This window comes from Microplitis demolitor, chromosome 10 (assembly GCF_026212275.2).
Source record: "Microplitis demolitor isolate Queensland-Clemson2020A chromosome 10, iyMicDemo2.1a, whole genome shotgun sequence".
Lineage (NCBI taxonomy): Eukaryota > Metazoa > Arthropoda > Insecta > Hymenoptera > Braconidae > Microplitis > Microplitis demolitor.
In genome coordinates this window covers 13365972-13388480 of record NC_068554.1, presented here as the reverse complement: position 1 = coordinate 13388480, position 22509 = coordinate 13365972, and the positions used below count along the sequence as shown (strand labels likewise).

Below are 22509 nucleotides of genomic sequence, written 5' to 3'. Positions count from 1 at the left end.
TAATTAAATTCAAAATTAATAAAAATATGAAAAAAATATTTCTCGAAAAAACTACCAAACATATGTAAAATCGTTAAAAATTTGTGTTAAGAATTTTTCTCTCGCTTTTTAATGTCGAAGAAATATTATCGTCGTGCCATCACATGATACGCTCCTGGTTTATAACTTCGGTTTGTTTCAGTAGTAGGCTAGACGCCGGTCGACATTCAGCCCAGTAAGTCCGTGAATAACGTTTCAAAGTTCTTATGTTTCAAAATTTTACTTGTGTTGAATTTATTATCAAAATTTACTATTAATTGATACAAAAGTCACTTGATTTTGTAGAACTACAATATTTTGAGGTATTTATGACAAAGGTATTTTAATTTTTATAAATTTTGATCAACATTCATATTCATACACATGTATGTATATATATATATATTTATATAGTTATATAAATCCGTTCTTTATTATCTTATTCGATACACGCAATTTTAAAATTGCGTTTGAATCATCGTTTGTCAGTGGGAACCAAAATAATTAATAATAACGGAATAAATTTAGTCTACACAAATACAAAGCCCGCTAATTTCATTGGTGTAAGGTCGCTTGCGCTTTCTGTGCTGACATATTAGTAGTGTCGCGGAAAGACGCAGTTCTTCTTTTGTTTTTAAGAAAATTCTCGATATTAAACGCATTTAATGAAATAAATTTTTTCTTTACGAAAGCTGCAATTGTGATATTGAGAATAAATAATTGGTGATTTATTAATTTTTGTATAGAAATTTGATCGTTTCGCGCAATGTTGTTGGTTTAAAATTACTAAAATTGGAATTTAAAAAAGGGTTAAACTTTGGTTCAAAAATTCACAATTCTTTATGATAAAATAGTACTGTCTTTGTCGTGGAGATTTGAAGTAGTGAAATAGAGTGGACTCCTATTTTAAGGATAGTTTTGTACTCAATCAATGATGAAAAACATTTTTTTTTTTTTTTAATTAAATAGATGTATAAAATTATATTGATAAAAAAAAATTACTTAAAAGAACGTAAAAGGTATTAACGTCGCGACGCCATGTTACTTAAAATTCCCGTTCGCATCGCATCACAGTAGTGTCGCTGGTACTGTTAACATCCGGTTTGTTGAGAGGAACTGCTTTTGCTGATTTTACGATTGCGACACTATTGTTATTATTGTGATATCTTGCCTATTTTTACAAGTATCACAGATCGTATTTGAAAAATTGAATATTTTGCGCATTGAAATAGTATAATTTTTAAATAATATTTTGTTCAACGTTAAAAATTTGTTAATTTTGTAACTTCGCCGCTTACGATCACGAGTATCAGTCACGCGTGCATACTCGATCCGAGTCTTTGGTGACAGGCTAAGATACACAAGTGCCGAGAACGTTCCTATAGTAATTTTTGACGCAACGACGACTTAAAAAATATTCCAAATAAGATTTTATTATAAACTGTGTACATTATGTCAGAAAAAAAAACTATAGAATTACTTACACCATTCAATTTATTATTAAATTTTTAAATAATATTATGCTAATTAAATTCAAAATTAATAAAAATATGAAAAAAATATTTCTCGAAAAAACTACCAAACATATGTAAAATCGTTAAAAATTTGTGTTAAGAATTTTTCTCTCGCTTTTTAATGTCGAAGAAATATTATCGTCGTGCCATCACATGATACGCTCCTGGTTTATAACTTCGGTTTGTTTCAGTAGTAGGCTAGACGCCGGTCGACATTCAGCCCAGTAAGTCCGTGAATAACGTTTCAAAGTTCTTATGTTTCAAAATTTTACTTGTGTTGAATTTATTATCAAAATTTACTATTAATTGATACAAAAGTCACTTGATTTTGTAGAACTACAATATTTTGAGGTATTTATGACAAAGGTATTTTAATTTTTATAAATTTTGATCAACATTCATATTCATACACATGTATGTATATATATATATATTTATATAGTTATATAAATCCGTTCTTTATTATCTTATTCGATACACGCAATTTTAAAATTGCGTTTGAATCATCGTTTATCAGTGGGAACCAAAATAATTAATAATAACGGAATAAATTTAGTCTACACAAATACAAAGCCCGCTAATTTCATTGGTGTAAGGTCGCTTGCGCTTTCTGTGCTGACATATTAGTAGTGTCGCGGAAAGACGCAGTTCTTCTTTTGTTTTTAAGAAAATTCTCGATATTAAACGCATTTAATGAAATAAATTTTTTCTTTACGAAAGCTGCAATTGTGATGTTGAGAATAAATAATTGGTGATTTATTAATTTTTGTATAGAAATTTGATCGTTTCGCGCAATGTTGTTGGTTTAAAATTACTAAAATTGGAATTTAAAAAAGGGTTAAACTTTGGTTCAAAAATTCACAATTCTTTATGATAAAATAGTACTGTCTTTGTCGTGGAGATTTGAAGTAGTGAAATAGAGTGGACTCCTATTTTAAGGATAGTTTTGTACTCAATCAATGATGAAAAACATTTTTTTTTTTTTTTAATTAAATAGATGTATAAAATTATATTGATAAAAAAAAATTACTTAAAAGAACGTAAAAGGTATTAACGTCGCGACGCCATGTTACTTAAAATTCCCGTTCGCATCGCATCACAGTAGTGTCGCTGGTACTGTTAACATCCGGTTTGTTGAGAGGAACTGCTTTTGCTGATTTTACGATTGCGACACTATTGTTATTATTGTGATATCTTGCCTATTTTTACAAGTATCACAGATCGTATTTGAAAAATTGAATATTTTGCGCATTGAAATAGTATAATTTTTAAATAATATTTTGTTCAACGTTAAAAATTTGTTAATTTTGTAACTTCGCCGCTTACGATCACGAGTATCAGTCACGCGTGCATACTCGATCCGAGTCTTTGGTGACAGGCTAAGATACACAAGTGCCGAGAACGTTCCTATAGTAATTTTTGACGCAACGACGACTTAAAAAATATTCCAAATAAGATTTTATTATAAACTGTGTACATTATGTCAGAAAAAAAAACTATAGAATTACTTACACCATTCAATTTATTATTAAATTCTTAAATAATATTATGCTAATTAAATTCAAAATTAATAAAAATATGAAAAAAATATTTCTCGAAAAAACTACCAAACATATGTAAAATCGTTAAAAATTTGTGTTAAGAATTTTTCTCTCGCTTTTTAATGTCGAAGAAATATTATCGTCGTGCCATCACATGATACGCTCCTGGTTTATAACTTCGGTTTGTTTCAGTAGTAAAACAGACGCCGGTCGACATTTAGCTTGGTTAGTCCGTGAATAACGTTTCAAAGTTCTTATGTTTCAAAATTTTACTTGTGTTGAATTTATTATCAAAATTTACTATTAATTGATACAAAAGTCACTTGATTTTGTAGAACTACAATATTTTGAGGTATTTATGACAAAGGTATTTTAATTTTTATAAATTTTGATCAACATTCATATTCATACACATGTATGTATATATATATATATATTTATATAGTTATATAAATCCGTTCTTTATTATCTTATTCGATACACGCAATTTTAAAATTGCGTTTGAATCATCGTTTGTCAGTGGGAACCAAAATAATTAATAATAACGGAATAAATTTAGTCTACACAAATACAAAGCCCGCTAATTTCATTGGTGTAAGGTCGCTTGCGCTTTCTTTGCTGACATATTAGTAGTGTCGCGGAAAGACGCAGTTCTTCTTTTGTTTTTAAGAAAATTCTCGATATTAAACGCATTTAATGAAATAAATTTTTTCTTTACGAAAGCTGCGATTGTGATATTGAGAATAAATAATTGGTGATTTATTAATTTTTGTATAGAAATTTGATCGTTTCGCGCAATGTTGTTGGTTTACAATTACTAAAATTTTAATTGAAAAAGGGTTAAATTTTGTTTCAAAAATTCACAATTTATCATAACAGAATAATACTGGAAAACATTTTTTATTAACTCGCTTTTATTTCCTATATGATTATATTATTTTTTCTTGAATTAAATAGATGTATAAAATTAAATTGATAGAAAAAAATAACTTAAAAGAACTTAAAAGGTATTAACGTCGCGACGCCATGTTACTTAAAATTCCCGCTCGCATCGCATCACAGTAGTGTCGCTGGTACTGTTAACATCCGGTTTGTTGAGAGGAACTGCTTTTGCTGATTTTACGATTGCGACACTATTGTTGTCATTGTGATATCTTGCCTATTTTTACAAGTATCACAGATCGTATTTGAAAAATTGAATATTTTGCGCATTGAAATAGTATAATTTTTAAATAATATTTTGTTCAACGTTAAAAATTTGTTAATTTTGTAACTTCGCCGCTTACGATCACGAGTATCAGTCACGCGTGCATACTCGATCCGAGTCTTTGGTGACAGGCTAAGATACACAAGTGCCGAGAACGTTCCTATAGTAATTTTTGACGCAACGACGACTTAAAAAATATTCCAAATAAGATTTTATTCTAAACTGTGTACATAATATCAGAAAAAAAAAACTATACATTTACTTACGCCATTTAATTTATTATTAAATTCTTAAATAATATTATGCTAATTAAATTCAAAATTAATAAAAATATGAAAAAAATATTTCTCGAAAAAACTACCAAACATATGTAAAATCGTTAAAAATTTGTGTTAAGAATTTTTCTCTCGCTTTTTAATGTCGAAGAAATATTATCGTCGTGCCATCACATGATACGCTCCTGGTTTATAACTTCGGTTTGTTTCAGTAGTAAACCAGACGCCGGTCGACATTTAGCTTGGTTAGTCCGTGAATAACGTTTCAAAGTTCTTATGTTTTAAAATTTTACTTGTGTTGGATTTATTATCAAAATTTACTATTAATTGATACAAAAGTCACTTGATTTTGTAGAACTACAATATTTTGAGGTATTTATGACAAAGGTATTTTAATTTTTATAAATTTTGATCAACATTCATATTCATACACATGTATGTATATATATATATATTTATATAGTTATATAAATCCGTTCTTTATTATCTTATTCGATACACGCAATTTTAAAATTGCGTTTGAATCTTCGTTTGTCAGTGGGAACCAAAATAATTAATAATAACGGAATAAATTTAGTCTACACAAATACAAAGCCCGCTAATTTCATTGGTGTAAGGTCGCTTGCGCTTTCTTTGCTGACATATTAGTAGTGTCGCGGAAAGACGCAGTTTTTCTTTTGTTTTTAAGAAAATTCTCGATATTAAACGCATTTAATGAAATAAATTTTTTCTTTACGAAAGCTGCAATTGTGATATTGAGAATAAATAATTGGTGATTTATTAATTTTTGTATAGAAATTTGATTGTTTCGCGCAATGTTGTTGGTTTACAATTACTAAAATTTTAATTGAAAAAGGGTTAAATTTTGTTTCAAAAATTCACAATTTATCATAACAGAATAATACTGGAAAACATTTTTTATTAACTCGCTTTTATTTCCTATATGATTATATTATTTTTTCTTGAATTAAATAGATGTATAAAATTAAATTGATAGAAAAAAATAACTTAAAAGAACGTAAAAGGTATTAACGTCGCGACGCCATGTTACTTAAAATTCCCGCTCGCATCGCATCACAGTAGTGTCGCTGGTACTGTTAACATCCGGTTTGTTAAGAGGAACTGCTTTTGCTGCTTTTACGATTGCGACACTATTGTTGTCATTGTGATATCTTGCCTATTTTTACAAGTATCACAGATCGTATTTGAAAAATTGAATATTTTGCGCATTGAAATAGTATAATTTTTAAATAATATTTTGTTCAACGTTAAAAATTTGTTAATTTTGTAACTTCGCCGCTTACGATCACGAGTATCAGTCACGCGTGCATACTCGATCCGAGTCTTTGGTGACAGGCTAAGATTCACAAGTGCCGAGAACGTTCCTGTGGTAATTTTTGACGCAACGACGACTTAAAAAATATTCTAAATAATATTTTATTATAAACTGTGTACATTATGTCAGAAAAAAAAACTATAGAATTACTTACACCATTCAATTTATTATTAAATTATTAAATCATATTATGCTTATTAAATTCAAAATTAATAAAAATATAAAAAAATATTTCTCGAAACAACTACCAAACATATTTAAAATCGATAAAAATTTGCGTAAAGAATTTTTCTCTGGATTTTTAATGTCATAGAAATATTACCGTCGTGCCATCACATGATACGCTCCTGGTTTATAACTTCGGTTTGTTTCAGTAGTAGGCTAGACGCCGGTCGACATTCAGCCCAGTTAGTCCGTGAATAACGTTTCAAAGTTCTTATGTTTTGAAATTTTACTTGTTTCGAATTTATTATCAAAATTTACTATTAATTAATACAAAAGTCACTTGACTTTGTAGAGCTAGAATGTTTTAAGGTATTTATGACAAAGGTATTATAAGTTTTATAAATTTTAATGAACATATAAATATTTATATAATAGGGTGTTTCGTATTCGGCGAAAGTATATTTTTTGCTGCTCATCAAGCAAAATATTGTTTTTTATGCTAAAACAAAAATTTCTGCCAATTTTGAGCTTTTAATTCTAATCCAGTACTTTTCATTTGATTTCAAAGATTTCCCATTTAAAATACACGTAAATTAAATGAATTTTTTTTTAACTCTCTAATACTCAGCTGCGTTTTATGATATCGACGCGGTTTTGGTCTCAAATTGTAAGGCATTTGGTGTTTTTCAAAAGTGACCGTAGTAACTTGGCTGTCATTTCAGCTGTTTCACTTGTGTCCGTTGCGGAAGTTATTTTTCCTTTGAAGTTGACCTTTACTGGCTTGCAAAAAGTTAACCAATTAATGCACACTAAAAATGTTAACGAGAATTTTATAGGAAATTTCATTCCCCTCAAAAAAAGTTTTATGAGTCAAGTCATCAGAGCCCATAGTTTCCGAGCTATAGTCATTTCAATAATTTGGAAAATATAATAAAAAAAAAAAAAAAATGACAATTGATATTTAATTTTTAAAATTATTAATGTCACTATAACTTGGAAACTATGGACTTTAGCGACTTGACTCATAGGACTTTTTTTGAAGGGAATATAATTTCCTATGAAATCCTATTAAAGTTTCCAGTGTACTTTCATTGGTTTACGTTCCGCAAGTCAGTAAATGTCAATTTCATGGGAAAAATGACTTCCTCAGCGGACACAAGTAAAAAGCTGGAATTACAGCTAAGTTACTACTGGCACTTTTGAAGAATATCAAATGATCTGCAGTTCGTAATCTTGTAATTCTTCTCTGTGAAAAAAGTTTATTGAAATTTACAAAATAGTGACAAATGTATGTATAAGATCCCCTTAAGATCTTAAATCTGTGAGATCCAATAGAGGTCTTATGTATGCATTAGTTTACATTTTATAAAATTTTTATGGACTTTTTCCACAGGATTTACTGTAAAATGGCAGATCCTGAACGGAGAAATTTATTAAACGTGGCCAACCAAAATCTATCTACTTCGTCTTCAACTGCTGATGCAGCATCAACTTCCAATCAATTGTCATCAACTGCATCTTATGTCGAAAATGATACTCATGAGGCTTATTTCCTCAGAAACACATTGATTCAATGGAATCTTCAAGAATATGTTGATATTTTCGAACGTAAGTGCCAGGTGTTGATATTTAAGTTAGTAAAATAAGGTCATAAGGTAAAAGCCCCTATACCAGCTCACTTTTCATTGGAGTGAGATAAAATCACTTAATATAAATTAACAAATAAAATGAATAATCATATTTTTTTATAGTTATTTTTTGTAGTGTTTAGTATTAGAATAAAATTTTAGCTTGAAGAATAATGTTGATAATTGATGTCTGTAAATTTTTGAAATAAGATCCTTGAGTTTACCCGTAGTTGCTCACTGAAAGTTGTCACGTACCATTATTCAATCAACACTTTATTTTTTCATAGTATAAAACTTATTAAATTTTAAAAATATATTTTATAAGAAATAGTCAGTCCGATTTATTATAATTTATTATAAAATTATTTGATGCATTATGTTTTAACATATTTAGACTCACAAATAATTTTTTATCAATAATAATTTTTTTAGTTAAGATTTTTTTTATAAAAATTAGAAAAAAACGCTTTAAACAGTTTAAGTGAACGACTAATGGTACTGGGCGGGTATAGGGGCTTTTACCTTACTTATTAGTTGTTCTTAATGAAATCAGAAATAGTATTTTTTTTAACGCAAAGTATTAGCCTCTATTATTAATAAGAATCCCATTATTGACATACTAATTCATTTTTTTAATTTATGTTTTTTCTTTTGGCTATCGTCCCAATTGGGCCACGTGCCATTTATGTTATGAACTGTGACATTACCAATAATCGTACACATTGTTAAATTATTAAAGATTACTTTATTATTTATATATCATAGAAAAATGCTAATAGTAGTAGGAAAACAATAAACATATATTGATAAAAAAAATATAATTTACTCGAGTATATCGATATAGCTCTTCAGCGTTCAGTTCTTTAACTAATTTGGTTCGAAAATAGATTCTTTACAGAACTTATTTTTTGTTCTTTTTCATATTAAATAAAAAAAAAAATTCTTTTGCAGATTAGTCTTTGAAAATAAATAATATTACACCTATTTATTACTCATCAAGTTTTAAATATTGTATAGGGTTGATTTCCAAGAGTTTAAGATTTATTTGTAATACTTTTATAATACAAATAAATTATTTGTATTATTATTATTATTATTATTATTATTGATAGTAATAAATATCCTTCAAATTTCCAAATTCACCTTCACTAGGAGAAAAAATAACCAAAGATGTATTACTACAAATGCCAGATGATCACATTAAAGAACTCATTCCTCTTTATGGAGATCGTCATCGATTTATACTTAATAGGAAGCAGTTATTAAAAGAGCTTGTACGTATCTGTTATGACAAATATCATTAATGTTTTTACTAAAGGCTTACACTTTATTTTAGCTGATAGAAGAAATAAAAATTAAATTTACATTGTTTTTATAGGAACCAAGGGCACCAGTAGAAATTGCATATGTGCCTGGAAATCAATTGAAAAGTCTTTTAAAGTCATCAGTCCAAGGAAAATGCATTCTTGATCAGTCACATTTAACCGAGAATGCTGACGAGTTAGCGAAGATTATTGGGGATCATATAATATCTCAGAATAAAGGAATATAGTAAGTAGTACAAAACCTTCTTCAACTTTCCACTAAGAAAATCGTCGATTTCCTAAAAATTCGGGAACCCAGATAGCAAAATGACGTCTTGATGAGTCACAAGACTGCTGTCTTATTTATGGAGTCTTTAAGAAATATTAATTATGAGTTCTTAAAAATGACACCTTCAAGAAGACGTCGTAAAACAGTCATTTCAACTTGAATGCTGTCTAGGGATCCTCAATGATTACTTTCAACTTTTTGTATTCTTGGAGAGTCGTACACTGAAAAAAAAATACTGTTTTCAAGTATCTGCGTGTTTTAATCCTCCCGAGAAAATTATTTGTTTAATCTTAGTAATAATGTACTCCAACCAAGAATATTTTCTTAAAATAAGTATAAAAATTCTTAAATCAAGAAAATGTTTCTTGCTTGGAGTATATTTTTACTATGATGGAACAAATATACACTCGGGAGGATTCAAACACGCAGAAACTTGAAAACAGTATTGTTTTTTTTCAGTTTATCAAATTGAACTTCTTTTTAGCTCGAAAAGCTATTAAAATAATTAGTTTTTATTCATCAGCCTCTTTCCTTAACTTCTTTAATTAATTTTGAAAAACAATAACTGCTAGCAATTTGCATTTCTAGATATTTTAAATATTTTATTTTTATTGCAGTGGAACAAAAGAACAATATTTAATCTGGAGAAAAGAAATTCAAGCTATTTGGCCTGATGAAAATGTAACAGATTGGTACCAACTTGGCCATAAACGTAAAGCTCCTTCTGGTAAATTATATAACCGAATCACTAACACTGCCAGCAAGTATAGGTCAACATTTAAAAAATTAAAAGTAAAAGAAGCATCAGAAAAAAAACAGAAGTTGGTGGAATCCAGTCAAGTATTTATTCGTCAATTAGCCAACGTGTCTTTAGATGATAAAAAGACAATTTTATATCTGTGGGAAAAAACTCACGAGTATCGAAGAGATAACATTGATACTATTTTCCTTTACTTTGAAAATTATATGCAACTCAGAACACCATTCGCGAAAGAATTGTTAGAGTTAGATTTTAAGTTATTAGACATTGCCGATCCTAAAGCATTATTGAATAGGTGGCCGATACTGCACAAACAAATTTTGCAAATCGCAAAATCTAAAAAAGTGTGTACGAATTTTTTTATTACTACTGACCAAGTACCACGTGAAGTTTTAGCTTGGCAAGTGTTGCCTTATTTATTGAAGCCAGTATCAATGAAAGTAGGTGTAAAAAAAGCGTGGAGACCATCTAATGCTGAACAAGCTAATGGATTTATAACTTGGATTAATGTACGTAGTGATATTTTTTTTTTTTTTTTTTTTTTGGTCTTGTTACAGTTATTAATTTTTGTTCTTTTACAGACCATTGATCAATTAGATAATGCAATCAAAACCCAAGAAACTTTGTGTGTCAAGTATAAAATTACACGTCAGCCTTTTGTTATCGCTGTGGGACCTTTGGAGAACATTGTAGCGGCTTATACAATCATAAATGATGAAAAAATCAAGTGTGATAGTGTTACTAGTGCAGTTGATTTTTGTTTGAAAGCTTCTTTTGCTCTTAATACTCAGTACACAACTTCAAGTGCTCAAGTTTGGTCATTTATAGAAAAGGAAATCTTCATCATTCAGAGTAAAAAAAGAGAGTCTAACGAAAATTCGGAAATTAATTATCAAAGCGTCAGTAAACTGCAAAAAGTGTTACGAAACTTAGCATCGAATGAAGTTCTAGAACCGGAAGATAATTCAGATGTGAATGAAGATTGATTCATTAAGAAAGGAATAGTTTCTTTAATTTGGGAAATTGTTGTCTTGTCAAATATTTTTTAAGAGACTATAATTTTTTTTTAAATATCAGGTAACCAATCTTCAGCATAGCTAATTACTTCTTAGATAAAATAATGAAACTTTTTGTTTTATTTTATCTTAACAATAGTTTATAAAAACTCAAAAAATCTTCATTTTTATCTTGTGAACGTTACGCTACCTTATTTGTGACATAAATAATTCGTTAAATGTTATAATTAAAAGGTTCAATAGCTTATGAATAATTTAGAATATTCTTTAAGACGCTGTTCTTCCTCGAGGTATTTTAAATTATACAAGTTATAATTCGAATCTTATTTTAAAATAGATACTGTTTAGTTTATAATGAACAATTTTTAATTGAAACAAATCTTTGACAAAGATTTAAAACATCTATTATTATTTTCACTTTATTGAAGACTATAAAAGTCAAAATTATAATATTTTATAAAATACTAATTGCTTAAGTTATTTTATAGTTTAGAAAGATAAACGATGAAAAGGTTTTGAAGTAAAAAGTACTTAATTTTTTCTTTAATTGATAATTATTAATTAATGAACCATTTCAAACCCAGTATTAATATTCATTAATCTTGAAATACTTAGACTACAAAAATATTTCACTTACTAGTAGTTTTTAAAACACTACAACTTTAATTTTTATCTGGTGATCGCTACGCTACCTTATTTGTGACATAAATAATTCGTTAAATGTTATAATTAAAAGATTCAATAGCTTATGAATAATTTAGAATATTCTTTAAGACGCTGTTCTTCCTCGAGGTATTTTAAATTATATAAGTTATGATTAGAATCTTATTTTAAAATAGATACTGTTTAGTTTATAATGAACAATTTTTAATTGAAACAAATCTTTGACAAAGATTTAAAACATTTATTATTATTTTCACTTTATTGAAGACTATAAAAGTCAAAATTATAATATTTTATAAAACACTAATTGTTTAAGTTATTTTATAGTTTAGAAAGATAAACGGTTTTAAAGTAAAAAGTACTTAATTGTTTTTTTAATTCATCATTAATTAATGAATAATTTTGAAATAATAGTATTAATATTAATTAATTTTAAAATACTGAGTCTAAAAAAATATTTACTTATTAGTAGTTTCTAAAACACTGTAACTTTATGAAAAATTACTCAAGAACTAAGTTAACAATATCAATTAGCATAATAATTACAAAGCACTATGGATACTTTGAAAGCTTCTTGCCCAGAATGTCATCAAATAGTATTAGCAAAATCAATACCAGATCACTTTAGATACATTCATAAACGATTTGTTGCAATTTACAACTGTGCTGAAAGCGCATGCTGTAGATCATTTAACAGTTTAAGTTCCTTACGCAATCATAATAAAAAAAGTCATCAAAAATCAGATCTTTCAGATAGTTCACTTAGTTGTAATAATGAAGATGTTAATTTCGAGCCGATTTGTCATTCGAGACCAGAGTCATCAAACTCTCCAATCCACAATATACCTTGCAGCAGCTTGAACGTAAATGAATTAATAACTACATTAGAAGCAAACAAATCATCTTTCTTTAAGAATGCTTTAGGTATTGCTACAAATTTATATGGTGACTTGAGTTTAACTCGTAGTCAAGCAGAAAATATCATAAAAATAATTAATACTAGTATTTTAAATAGTAATGAAATAAATTCTTTAAAAGCGTTTATCATAAAATCAGTTAACCCAACACTTGCGAATGATGTTTACAAGCAGTTTGATAATTTTCAATCAAGTTTTGTAAATATAAGTACTGAGCATATGTTCCTCAAAGAATTACGCGAACGAAATTATTTCATAGACCCTATTCCGGTAATATATGGCTATCGCGAAGAACTGCGTATAAATGTTATAGAGCTCGTAAAATGCGAAGGATTTGTTATACCATTAGCAAAATTTTTGAAGAATTATTTTGAAATGAAAAACGTGTTAACAATGACTCTGAACTATATGAAAACATTAGAAATTAAAACAAAAATTGAAAATATAATCCAGACAGATTTTTGGAAATCCAAAATTTCAAATCTCACATGCTTAAATTTACCCGTTTTTATTTATGAAGATGCGTTCGAATCGGGAAACCCTTTAGGTTCGCATGCAGGTATTCAGAGTATGACGGCAATGTATCTTTCTATACCTTGTTTACCACCGGAATTCCGATCTCAACTTAGCAATATATTTCTTGTTCAAATTGCGTACACTAGTGACATAAAAAGATTTGGATCTAAAATTGTGTATGACAATATCATTAAGCAATTGAATGCTTTATCTTCTGATGGCGTAGATATAGATATAGAGGGAACCAAAATAAAAATTTATTTTAAACTAACGTTAATAATTGGAGATAATCTAGGTTTGAACACAATGCTCGGATTTACTAACAGCTTTAATTCAAATTACTTTTGTAGGTTTTGCAAAATTGATAAAAATATGTCTTGTCAAGAATCTAATATCAATAATTGTTTGTTACGTGATAAGATTAATTATAATGCAGATCTTTTAGAAAATGATGTAAAAGAAACTGGAGTTAAAGAAAATTGTATATGGAATAATGTTGATGGATTCCATGTAACGGAAAATTATTGCGTTGATATCATGCACGATCTTTTCGAAGGGGTTTGTAATTATGATATGGGGTTAATTTTATATGAATTAATTACCGTTCATAAATTATTTTCACTAGATGAGCTAAATTTCAGAATTATTCATTTTAATTATCCTAATAATGTCAATAAACCACCAGCTATAACTCCTACTCAACTATCAAATAAATATCTAAAGATGACAGCAGCTGAAATGAAAAATTTTATTTTACATGCTTCTTTAATAATGGCTGATCTTGTCCCCCGTAAAAATATAAATCTTTGGAAACTAAACTTATTATTGCGTCAAATAGTTTGTCTTGTACTAAAAACAGAAATTTGTGACGATGATATACAGTTACTTGATACACTTGTTAAGCAACATCATATTTTGTATGTAAAACTTTTTAAACAAACTATGAAGCCTAAACATCATTTTATGTTACATTATTCAACAATTATGAAAATAGTAGGTCCGCTGATTCATATTTGGTCCATGCGTTTTGAGGCGAAACATCAACCAGTTAAAAAAGGAGCATTAGTTTCAATGAATACAATAAACTTACCTAAAACAATTGCTATAAAACAACAGCTCTCTTCAGCTAAAATTTTTTATAGCAACGAAAGCTTTAAAGCATCAATTACTTATGAAGATCTTGATAAAAATTTTAAATCTCATAACATAAATATTGCACATATTAATTTAGATAATTATTTTCAAATTAAAAGCGTAACAATTAAGAATATCAAGTACAATACGGATACTATTATTAAACTTACTACAGGTGACTTACCTGTATATGGTCGTATATGTAGCATATATAAAGAAAAAATTAGCCAAATAGATGAATGTAAAGTTGCTTTCATCGTTAATATTTACAGCAGTTTAAAAAAAAATGATCTTTTACAAAGTTACGAACTCAAAAAAATGCATAAATATGAGTTCATAACTTATCAAACTCTTCATTTTTATGAACCGCGAAATATAGTAACGTTATTAGATAATAATGCATATGTTGCCTACGACAATCACATGTTTTAACATCACTTTTAATTTACTTTCTTTTCTTTTAATGAATATACATTATATAAAAACATACGTACATTTTACTTCAAATCTTAGAATTATAACATGCATCAATATAAAAATTACGAAACAGTGATATCATAATTTATTTATTATTATTATTTTAAGTATTGCAGTAAAAAAACAAATACCATAATTTTGTTGTGACAAAAAAGTCTAATTATCTCATGTATGAGTAATCTCAAATGACACAGAAATTACAAAAAAAGTAGCATTTAAAATTGTTTGCATTTGTGTTAACTATATATATATATATATATATATATATATATATATATATATATATATATATATATATATATATTTATTTACCATTAGATAATAAGGCATTTGTTGTTTATGACAATCACATGCGTTGATATCACTTTTAATTTACTTACTTTTCTTTTAGTGAACATACATTATAAAAAACATACTTACTTTTTACTTCAAATCTTACAATTATAACATATCAATACAAAAATTACGAAATAGTGATATCATAATTTATTCACTATTATTATTTTAAGTATCGCAGTAAACAAATAAATACTATAATTTTAATTATCTAATCCAGTTTATGAGTAAACTAAAATGACATGTAAATGAAAAAAGTAAGATCTAATATTGTTGGCATTTATGTTAACTATATATATATATATATAAAGAGAATTTAATTTGTATAAGTTATCTAGTGTTTAACAAAATAACATAGCTCTATCTTTTTATATTGAGGACGACAAAAATATCCTCATTGTTTTCATTTCTTATATTTAGTATTCTCATTACAGTATTTTTAAATAATAATAATGTTAACTAGTGCGATTTGATAAAATAATTAAGTTACAAAGAATATTCGAATGACTTGTTTGTTCTGTAATAAATATTATTTCCTAGCTATAAAAGAAAAAAACAGGCTTGTAGATTTCGATGTCAAGACTGTTATTACCAATTACTATTAATAAAAAATATAGAGATCAATATATTCATGAATATTTGGAATTTTTGCATGAACCTAAAAATCATTTAAGAGTTTTTATATGTAACGCACTTGAAAGAGCATGTAAATAATTTTATAAGCTGTAGAAAAGCTAATTCAGATATTGAAGTACTGAGATGTATTCAAGGAAATTTTGATTTTTTCAGAAAATATAGGGAAAAATAGTAGTCCGGGTCCAAAAAAATAACTTGATTTTAACTTTTCTGACTTATTTGACTTGCGTTTGACTTAATTAACTTGATTTTGGCTGCTACAATTCTTTTGACTTAAATATGACTTTTTTAACTTAAAAATTTAACTCAAATCCAAGATAACGAGTCTTCAATTTGACATGGTAGGCGTAAATGGGTACTAAGTAAGACAACTAAGTCTAAATCAAATCAAAACCGAATGTGTCTTCATATTTTGAGACACGAAAATTCATTCGGTTTTGATTTGCTTTCGACTCAGTTGTCTTACTGAGTACCCATTTACGCCAACCAAGTCAAATTAAAGACTCGTTATCTTGGATTTGAGTTAAATTTTTAAGTTAAAAAAGTCATATTTAAGTCAAAAGCATTATAGCAGTCAAAATCAAGTTAATTAAGTCAAAAGCAAGTCAAATAAGTCAGAAAAGTTAAAATCAAGTTATTTTGTTGACCCTGGAGACTACTTGGAATAATTTATTTCTATTTTTTTTAAAGTTTATTCAAAAGCAACCGAGAAATAAAAAAGTTTCTATTTGTTTCATTTTTAAGAATATGACAGGTTTTTAAAACTTCCTGTTTCAGGATTCCGATTGAGACCGATAGAAATCCGATTGAGTTTTATCCGAATGAATCGGTTTCAATCGGAATTAATATTATCATCGGAAATTTCCGATTCATTCCAATAAGATTCTATCGAAAATTTCCCATTGAATTCTATTGAAGTGAATCAGAATTCTCGACCAGATATATAATATGTTGACTATTGAATAAAAAAACTGTTTAGTTGAAATAAGTCAAAATCTGCAGTATAGATCAGTAAATAATTTTATTTCTCGCAATACAAACTTATAGAAGTAGCGACTGTGAACGCATGGTTGCAATAGGTCTGAGTCTGCTGTACAGTTAAGTAAATTATTTGTTTTTTTGCAATACTAAATTATAAGAATGGCAACTAAGAATGTTTAGTTGAAATAAGTCAAAATCTGCAGTATAGATCAGTAAATAATTTTATTTCTCGCAATACAAACTTATAGAAGTAGCGACTGTGAACGCATGGTTGCAATAGGTCTGAGTCTGCTGTACAGTTAAGTAAATTATTTGTTTTTTTGCAATACTAAATTATAAGAATGGCAACTAAGAATGTTTAGTTGAAATAAGTCAAAATCTACAGTATTGATCAGTAAATAATTTTATTTCTCGCAATACAAACTTATAGAAGTAGCAACTGTGAACGCATGGTTGCAATAGGTCTGAGTCTGCTGTACACTTAAGTAAATTATTTGTTTTTTTGCAATACTAAATTATAAGAATGGCAACTAAGAATGTTTATTTGAAATAAGTCAAAATCTGCAGTATAGATCAGTAAATAATTTTATTTCTCGCAATACAAACTTATAGAAGTAGCGACTGTGAACGCATGGTTGCAATAGGTCTGAGTCTGCTGTACAGTTAAGTAAATTATTTGGTTTTTTGCAATACTAAATTATAAGAATGGCAACTAAGAATGTTTAATTGAAATAAGTCAAAATCTACAGTATTGATCAGTAAATAATTTTATTTCTCGCAATACAAACTTATAGAAGTAGCAACTGTGAACGCATGGTTGCAATAGGTCTAAGTCTGCTGTACAGTTAAGTAAATTATTTGGTATTTTGCAATACTAAATCATAAGAATGGCAACTAAGAATGTTTAGTTGAAATAAGTCAAAATCTGCAGTATAGATCAGTAAATAATTTTATTTCTCGCAATAAAAACTTATAGAAGTAGCAACTGTGAATGTATGATTGCAATAGGTCTGAGTCTGTTGTACAGTTAAGTAAATTATTTGGTTTTTTGCAATACTAAATCATAAGAATGGCAACTAAGAATGTTTAGTTGAAATAAGTCAAAATTTACAGTATTGATCAGTAAATAATTTTATTTCTCGCAATACAAACTTATAGAAGTAGCAACTGTGAACGCATGGTTGCAATAGGTCTAAGTCTGCTGTACAGTTAAGTAAATTATTTGGTATTTTGCAATACTAAATCATAAGAATGGCAACTAAGAATGTTTAGTTGAAATAAGTCAAAATCTGCAGTATAGATCAGTAAATAATTTTATTTCTCGCAATAAAAACTTATAGAAGTAGCAACTGTGAATGTATGATTGCAATAGGTCTGAGTCTGTTGTACAGTTAAGTAAATTATTTGGTTTTTTGCAATACTAAATCATAAGAATGGCAACTAAGAATGTTTAGTTGAAATAAGTCAAAATCTGCAGTATAGATCAGTAAATAATTTTATTTCTCGCAATAAAAACTTATAGAAGTAGCAACTGTGAATGTATGATTGCAATAGGTCTGAGTCTGTTGTACAGTTAAGTAAATTATTTGGTTTTTTGCAATACTAAATCATAAGAATGGCAACTAAGAATGTTTAGTTGAAATAAGTCAAAATTTACAGTATTGATCAGTAAATAATTTTATTTCTCGCAATACAAACTTATAGAAGTAGCAACTGTGAATGCTTAGTTGTGATAAGTCAAAATCTGCGGTGCAGTTCCATAAGTTAGTTTGTTCTACGCAATAGAAAATCATAGGTATGACATCTGTGATTTTTAGTTAGAATAAGCCAAATTAATATAATCCTAGAAAGCTTGATTTTCTAGTGTGTACCACCAGGCACAAGTATTTATTCCTACAATTATACATGATTTGATGAACTGAGAGTGCATTATTAACATCATAATAATTTTTAGTCTTGTAGACTAGGAATTAATTATTTACTATAATAGTAGTTATATTTATGTTAACTTTAAACTGCTATTAATAAAAAACTTCCCGAATTAGTTATGCTTACCGCTATCTTAGTATATGTCACTAGGAAATAGTAAGAACGACTATGTAGTCGTAGTACAATTTACTGTGATATATTAGTTATCGAGACTAGGTTTCGATAGCTGAGTCGTCTGTGAACTAAGATTTCTTAGTTCAGAAAACCGGTTTTTTCTCTCAGTGTGCTGTTTTTCATCTTTCGATAGATTGTCGTTGTCAAGTTCTTTTCTTAAACGATCAATCTCAATGGTTATAACTCTACGAATTTTTAATCCGCTAGCTTTAATTTTTGATCGAATAAGGCCAACACCGCGTCTATGTGAAACGGTATTATCAGTAAATCCAGCAGCTCCTTTAATTTTTGTCCCCATTCTACGAAACAAATGATTTATACATTTTATTCTCTCTACAGTGATATTATAATCACGATATGGGTTCGAATCGAGAACTGCCTTATACGTACTACTATCATCATCGGAAACTAATGTTTTAATAATTAGTCCATGTAATTTAAGACTACGATTAAAAATTGTAGTGGTAGCAATCGATTCCATACTTGAGGAGCTATTTTTGCGATCAAAATTCATAAAACATTCATGTTCTGGTGGCTCCATATCACGATTTTGATAATAAACACATTTACTACAAAACTTATTTAAGACTTCAATATCAATTACTTTCTGGGTAGCACAGCCAATGAGTGCAACTGAACCACCAAGAGAATTATATTTACCTCCAACATAACTTCTTTTTCCAAAGAAGCCATCAGTCATACCCTTTATCAAAGGAATACCGCAAGGAGTAACGTCACCGTTTTGTATAGCAATTTCTGCTTCTTTCAGTGCATTTAAATGCATTTCCTTAGCAAGAGAATCTTGTATAGGCTTAATTATGTGGTCACGATACTTTCGATAAGATTTATACGAAATATATGGCACGTCAAATACAGCTAAAGTAGTTTGAAAAGCGGCGAAAGAACTAGCGGAACCTAAAACACTTATGACAGCTGTTTGATTGATATGAAAATCGTTTTCAGGCTTTGGTGGGTTTGTATATAACTTACCAATCATTTGACATTGAAGGCACTTAACATAGCATAAAGTATTTAAGCCTATGTTTGTACAGGCAAAAAAATCTACGTCTTCCAAACGTCGGGTACATAGAGGTTGATGATTTTTGGCATCACCAAAATTTTGAACTTCTTTTAAGAAGTAAGCCATATCAACAATGCGACGTCCAGAAATAACAGAAGAAATATCAGTCCGTTTATTGCAACTAGATGATCGGTTGTGATTTTGGCCAAAACTGCTTGAAAAATGGTTGTCTGATTTATCAGAAACTCTTTCTTGCGAGAGATTTTGAAAGGGTTCATTAATAGTTTCCGTAAATTCTAATTCATCATCACTTTCATACGATGAATTCAATATTAAATTTGAAAAATTCAAATGAGATTTATTGCCATAAAAATGATTAAGGTCTGAGTCATTTGACACTTCTGACCGCAGAGAATATAAATCATCGCTGGAATCATCAAATTCATCAAGTTCGGAGTCATCAAAAATCGTAGATTCTCGATTTTCACCATCCTCTGATTGCTCAGAGTATACTTGACCATTATTATTAATATTAGAATAAGAAATACTGTTACTAACAATGATTCTAGGTTTATCAACAATATTTAAATTAGAAATATCAAGATCGGAGTCATCAAAAACTGTAGGTTTTTGGTGGATCCTGTTCTCTGATTGCTCAGAGTGTACTTGATCATCATTAATAAAATTAGAATTAGTAATACTGTCACTAACTATATTTCTAGGTTGCTGAACACTATTAGCACTGGAAATACCAAGTTCGAATTTATCGAGAGTTCTAATATCTCGATTAATCCTTTCCTCTGATTGCTCAGAGTATACTTGGCCATCATTAATAATAAGAGAATTAGCAGTACTACTGTTACTTAGAATGTTACTAGGATTATTAACACTGTTAGCATTGGAAATACCAAGTTCGAATTTATCGAGAGTTTTAATATCTCGATTAATCCTTTCCTCTGATTGCTCAGAGTATACTTGGCTTTCATTCAATACATCATAATCAGTGATACTACTATTACTGGTAATGAAATCATCACAAACTGCAGTACTTGAATTATCAAAAAAATTATTTACAATTACCGTTCCTTCATCGTTATTATTGTCTGCTTCCATTTGTTCTTCAGCTTCTGATACTTCAACTTCTACGTACAGTTCTTCTAATATCTCCATTTCTTGTTCATGTGCTTCGTCGTTTCTGTCGTCAGCTTTGCCATGATCTTCTAATATCACTTCCGTTGCTTCTTCTTCTTCGTTTTGAAGTTGAATTTCTTCTATACGTTTTCTTTTCCGGCTATCAAATAAATGTTAACACATAATTTTAAAAGTAATTTTAAAAATCTCTAACATGCGAGAGCTAAACGCAACCACACAAATACATACCAATCAGACACACAATCTAATATATATATCTATATATATATATATTAGATTGTGTCAGAAAAAAAAATTAATTTTTTATTTCAATTAAATACATCTAAGAAGTTACTTTAATGAAAAAAAAAAAATCTCCTAAAATTTCAGCTTTATATCTTAAAAATAGAGCTGGTTCAGGGGGGTGGGGGGGGGGCTTTCCGATTTAATATACATTGACAAAAATTTGTTTTTTCTATTTTCTAAATAACTATGTCAAAAAAATTTTTTTCCGATTCTTGAATTTAAGTCTTGTAGAAAATAAAACTCTCTACAAAAAAGCTCTCTTATGTCATACGCTCAAAGTTAAGAGAAAAAAAATTATGGAGCTTGAAACTTACACGGAGAAAAAAATATTGTTCCGAGAAGTATACTGTATAGTTACAGTAACAATACGCAATAGTTATCTACTAGATTGTTACTGCAACAATCTACTGTATCGTTCTAACAACAATACGGTAGATAGCTCTGAGACCTATACCGTATCGTTCTGAGCCCTATCTGGCACACGTTTGGAAATCTTTATGATTAATAAATAAATGATTGATAAATAATTTTGATTAAACACAATAATTTATTAAACAGATTTATCATTTGCAGTCTAAATAAATTTAAAATATAAATATAAATATATCTTAATTTTTGAAGTTATCCATATATAAATATTTAAATATAAATTTAATAAATTAAATTAATATAAATTGATTTTTACATAATTTTGACAATTGAAATATATAGCAGTTTTATTAGATTGATCATTAGGTAAATAATCAGTAAGGTTATAGATAGTTGACAAGTTTTTAAAAAAATAAACTCGAATTGTTATATTTGAAAATAGGCGCCAAAATGGATGTTTAATTAAGTTAGACAGTGGCGTGTGACATGACAATTACAGAAAGTCGTATAGGGCTCACAGCTATCTCATAGATAGTTACAGAAACGATACGATATTTTTCCCATAAGTATACGTATCGTTGTAGTAACAATATACGAGTTGCTATACTTTAGATCGTTTGAGGAACAATATTTTTTTTTTCCGCGTAGGGAAAAAAGTCGAATTTTAAAGATGGAAAAAAATTAGTTTTTTATTCGATAACGTAGGATTTTTTTTTTATTATTTTGCAATTAAAGTTCTTATAGAGAATGAATTAATTATGAAAATGGTCCTTAAAGTTGTTTTAGTAGAGCTCATAGAAAGGAAGTTACAGAGCTGAGTTCTGAAATTGAGAATAATTTAATTATTTAGAAAAAATTTTGTAGTC

The 22509-nt window shown here is 28.2% G+C and overlaps 2 protein-coding genes across 2 annotated transcripts in view; one reads left to right on the top strand and one right to left on the bottom strand.

Annotated features, from left to right (window-relative positions):
• Positions 1–22509, bottom strand: part of LOC128668857 (uncharacterized) — a 55887-nt gene that overhangs the window by 27231 nt on the left and 6147 nt on the right. The window contains exon 2 of the mRNA XM_053742662.1: positions 20918–21128. Coding sequence (XP_053598637.1) covers positions 20918–21128 — 211 coding nt within the window. The remainder of the gene's footprint in view (positions 1–20917; positions 21129–22509) is intronic.
• LOC128668758 (uncharacterized) lies at positions 4843–11295 on the top strand. Its single transcript, XM_053742359.1, has 6 exons — positions 4843–4927; positions 7450–7664; positions 8837–8958; positions 9063–9235; positions 9895–10546; positions 10619–11295. Exons 2-6 carry the CDS (start codon positions 7463–7465, stop codon positions 11021–11023), a joined length of 1554 nt encoding a protein of 517 aa, XP_053598334.1. The 5' UTR covers positions 4843–4927; positions 7450–7462; the 3' UTR covers positions 11024–11295.

Coding starts and splice junctions, on each gene's coding strand:
- LOC128668758 (XM_053742359.1), top strand. CDS start 7,463: ATGGCAGATCCTGAACGGAGAAATTTATTAAACGTGGCCAACCAAAAT. Junction 7,665..8,836: donor ATATGTTGATATTTTCGAAC/GTAAGTGCCAGG, acceptor CACCTTCACTAG/GAGAAAAAATAACCAAAGAT. Junction 9,236..9,894: donor TCTCAGAATAAAGGAATATA/GTAAGTAGTACA, acceptor TTTTTATTGCAG/TGGAACAAAAGAACAATATT.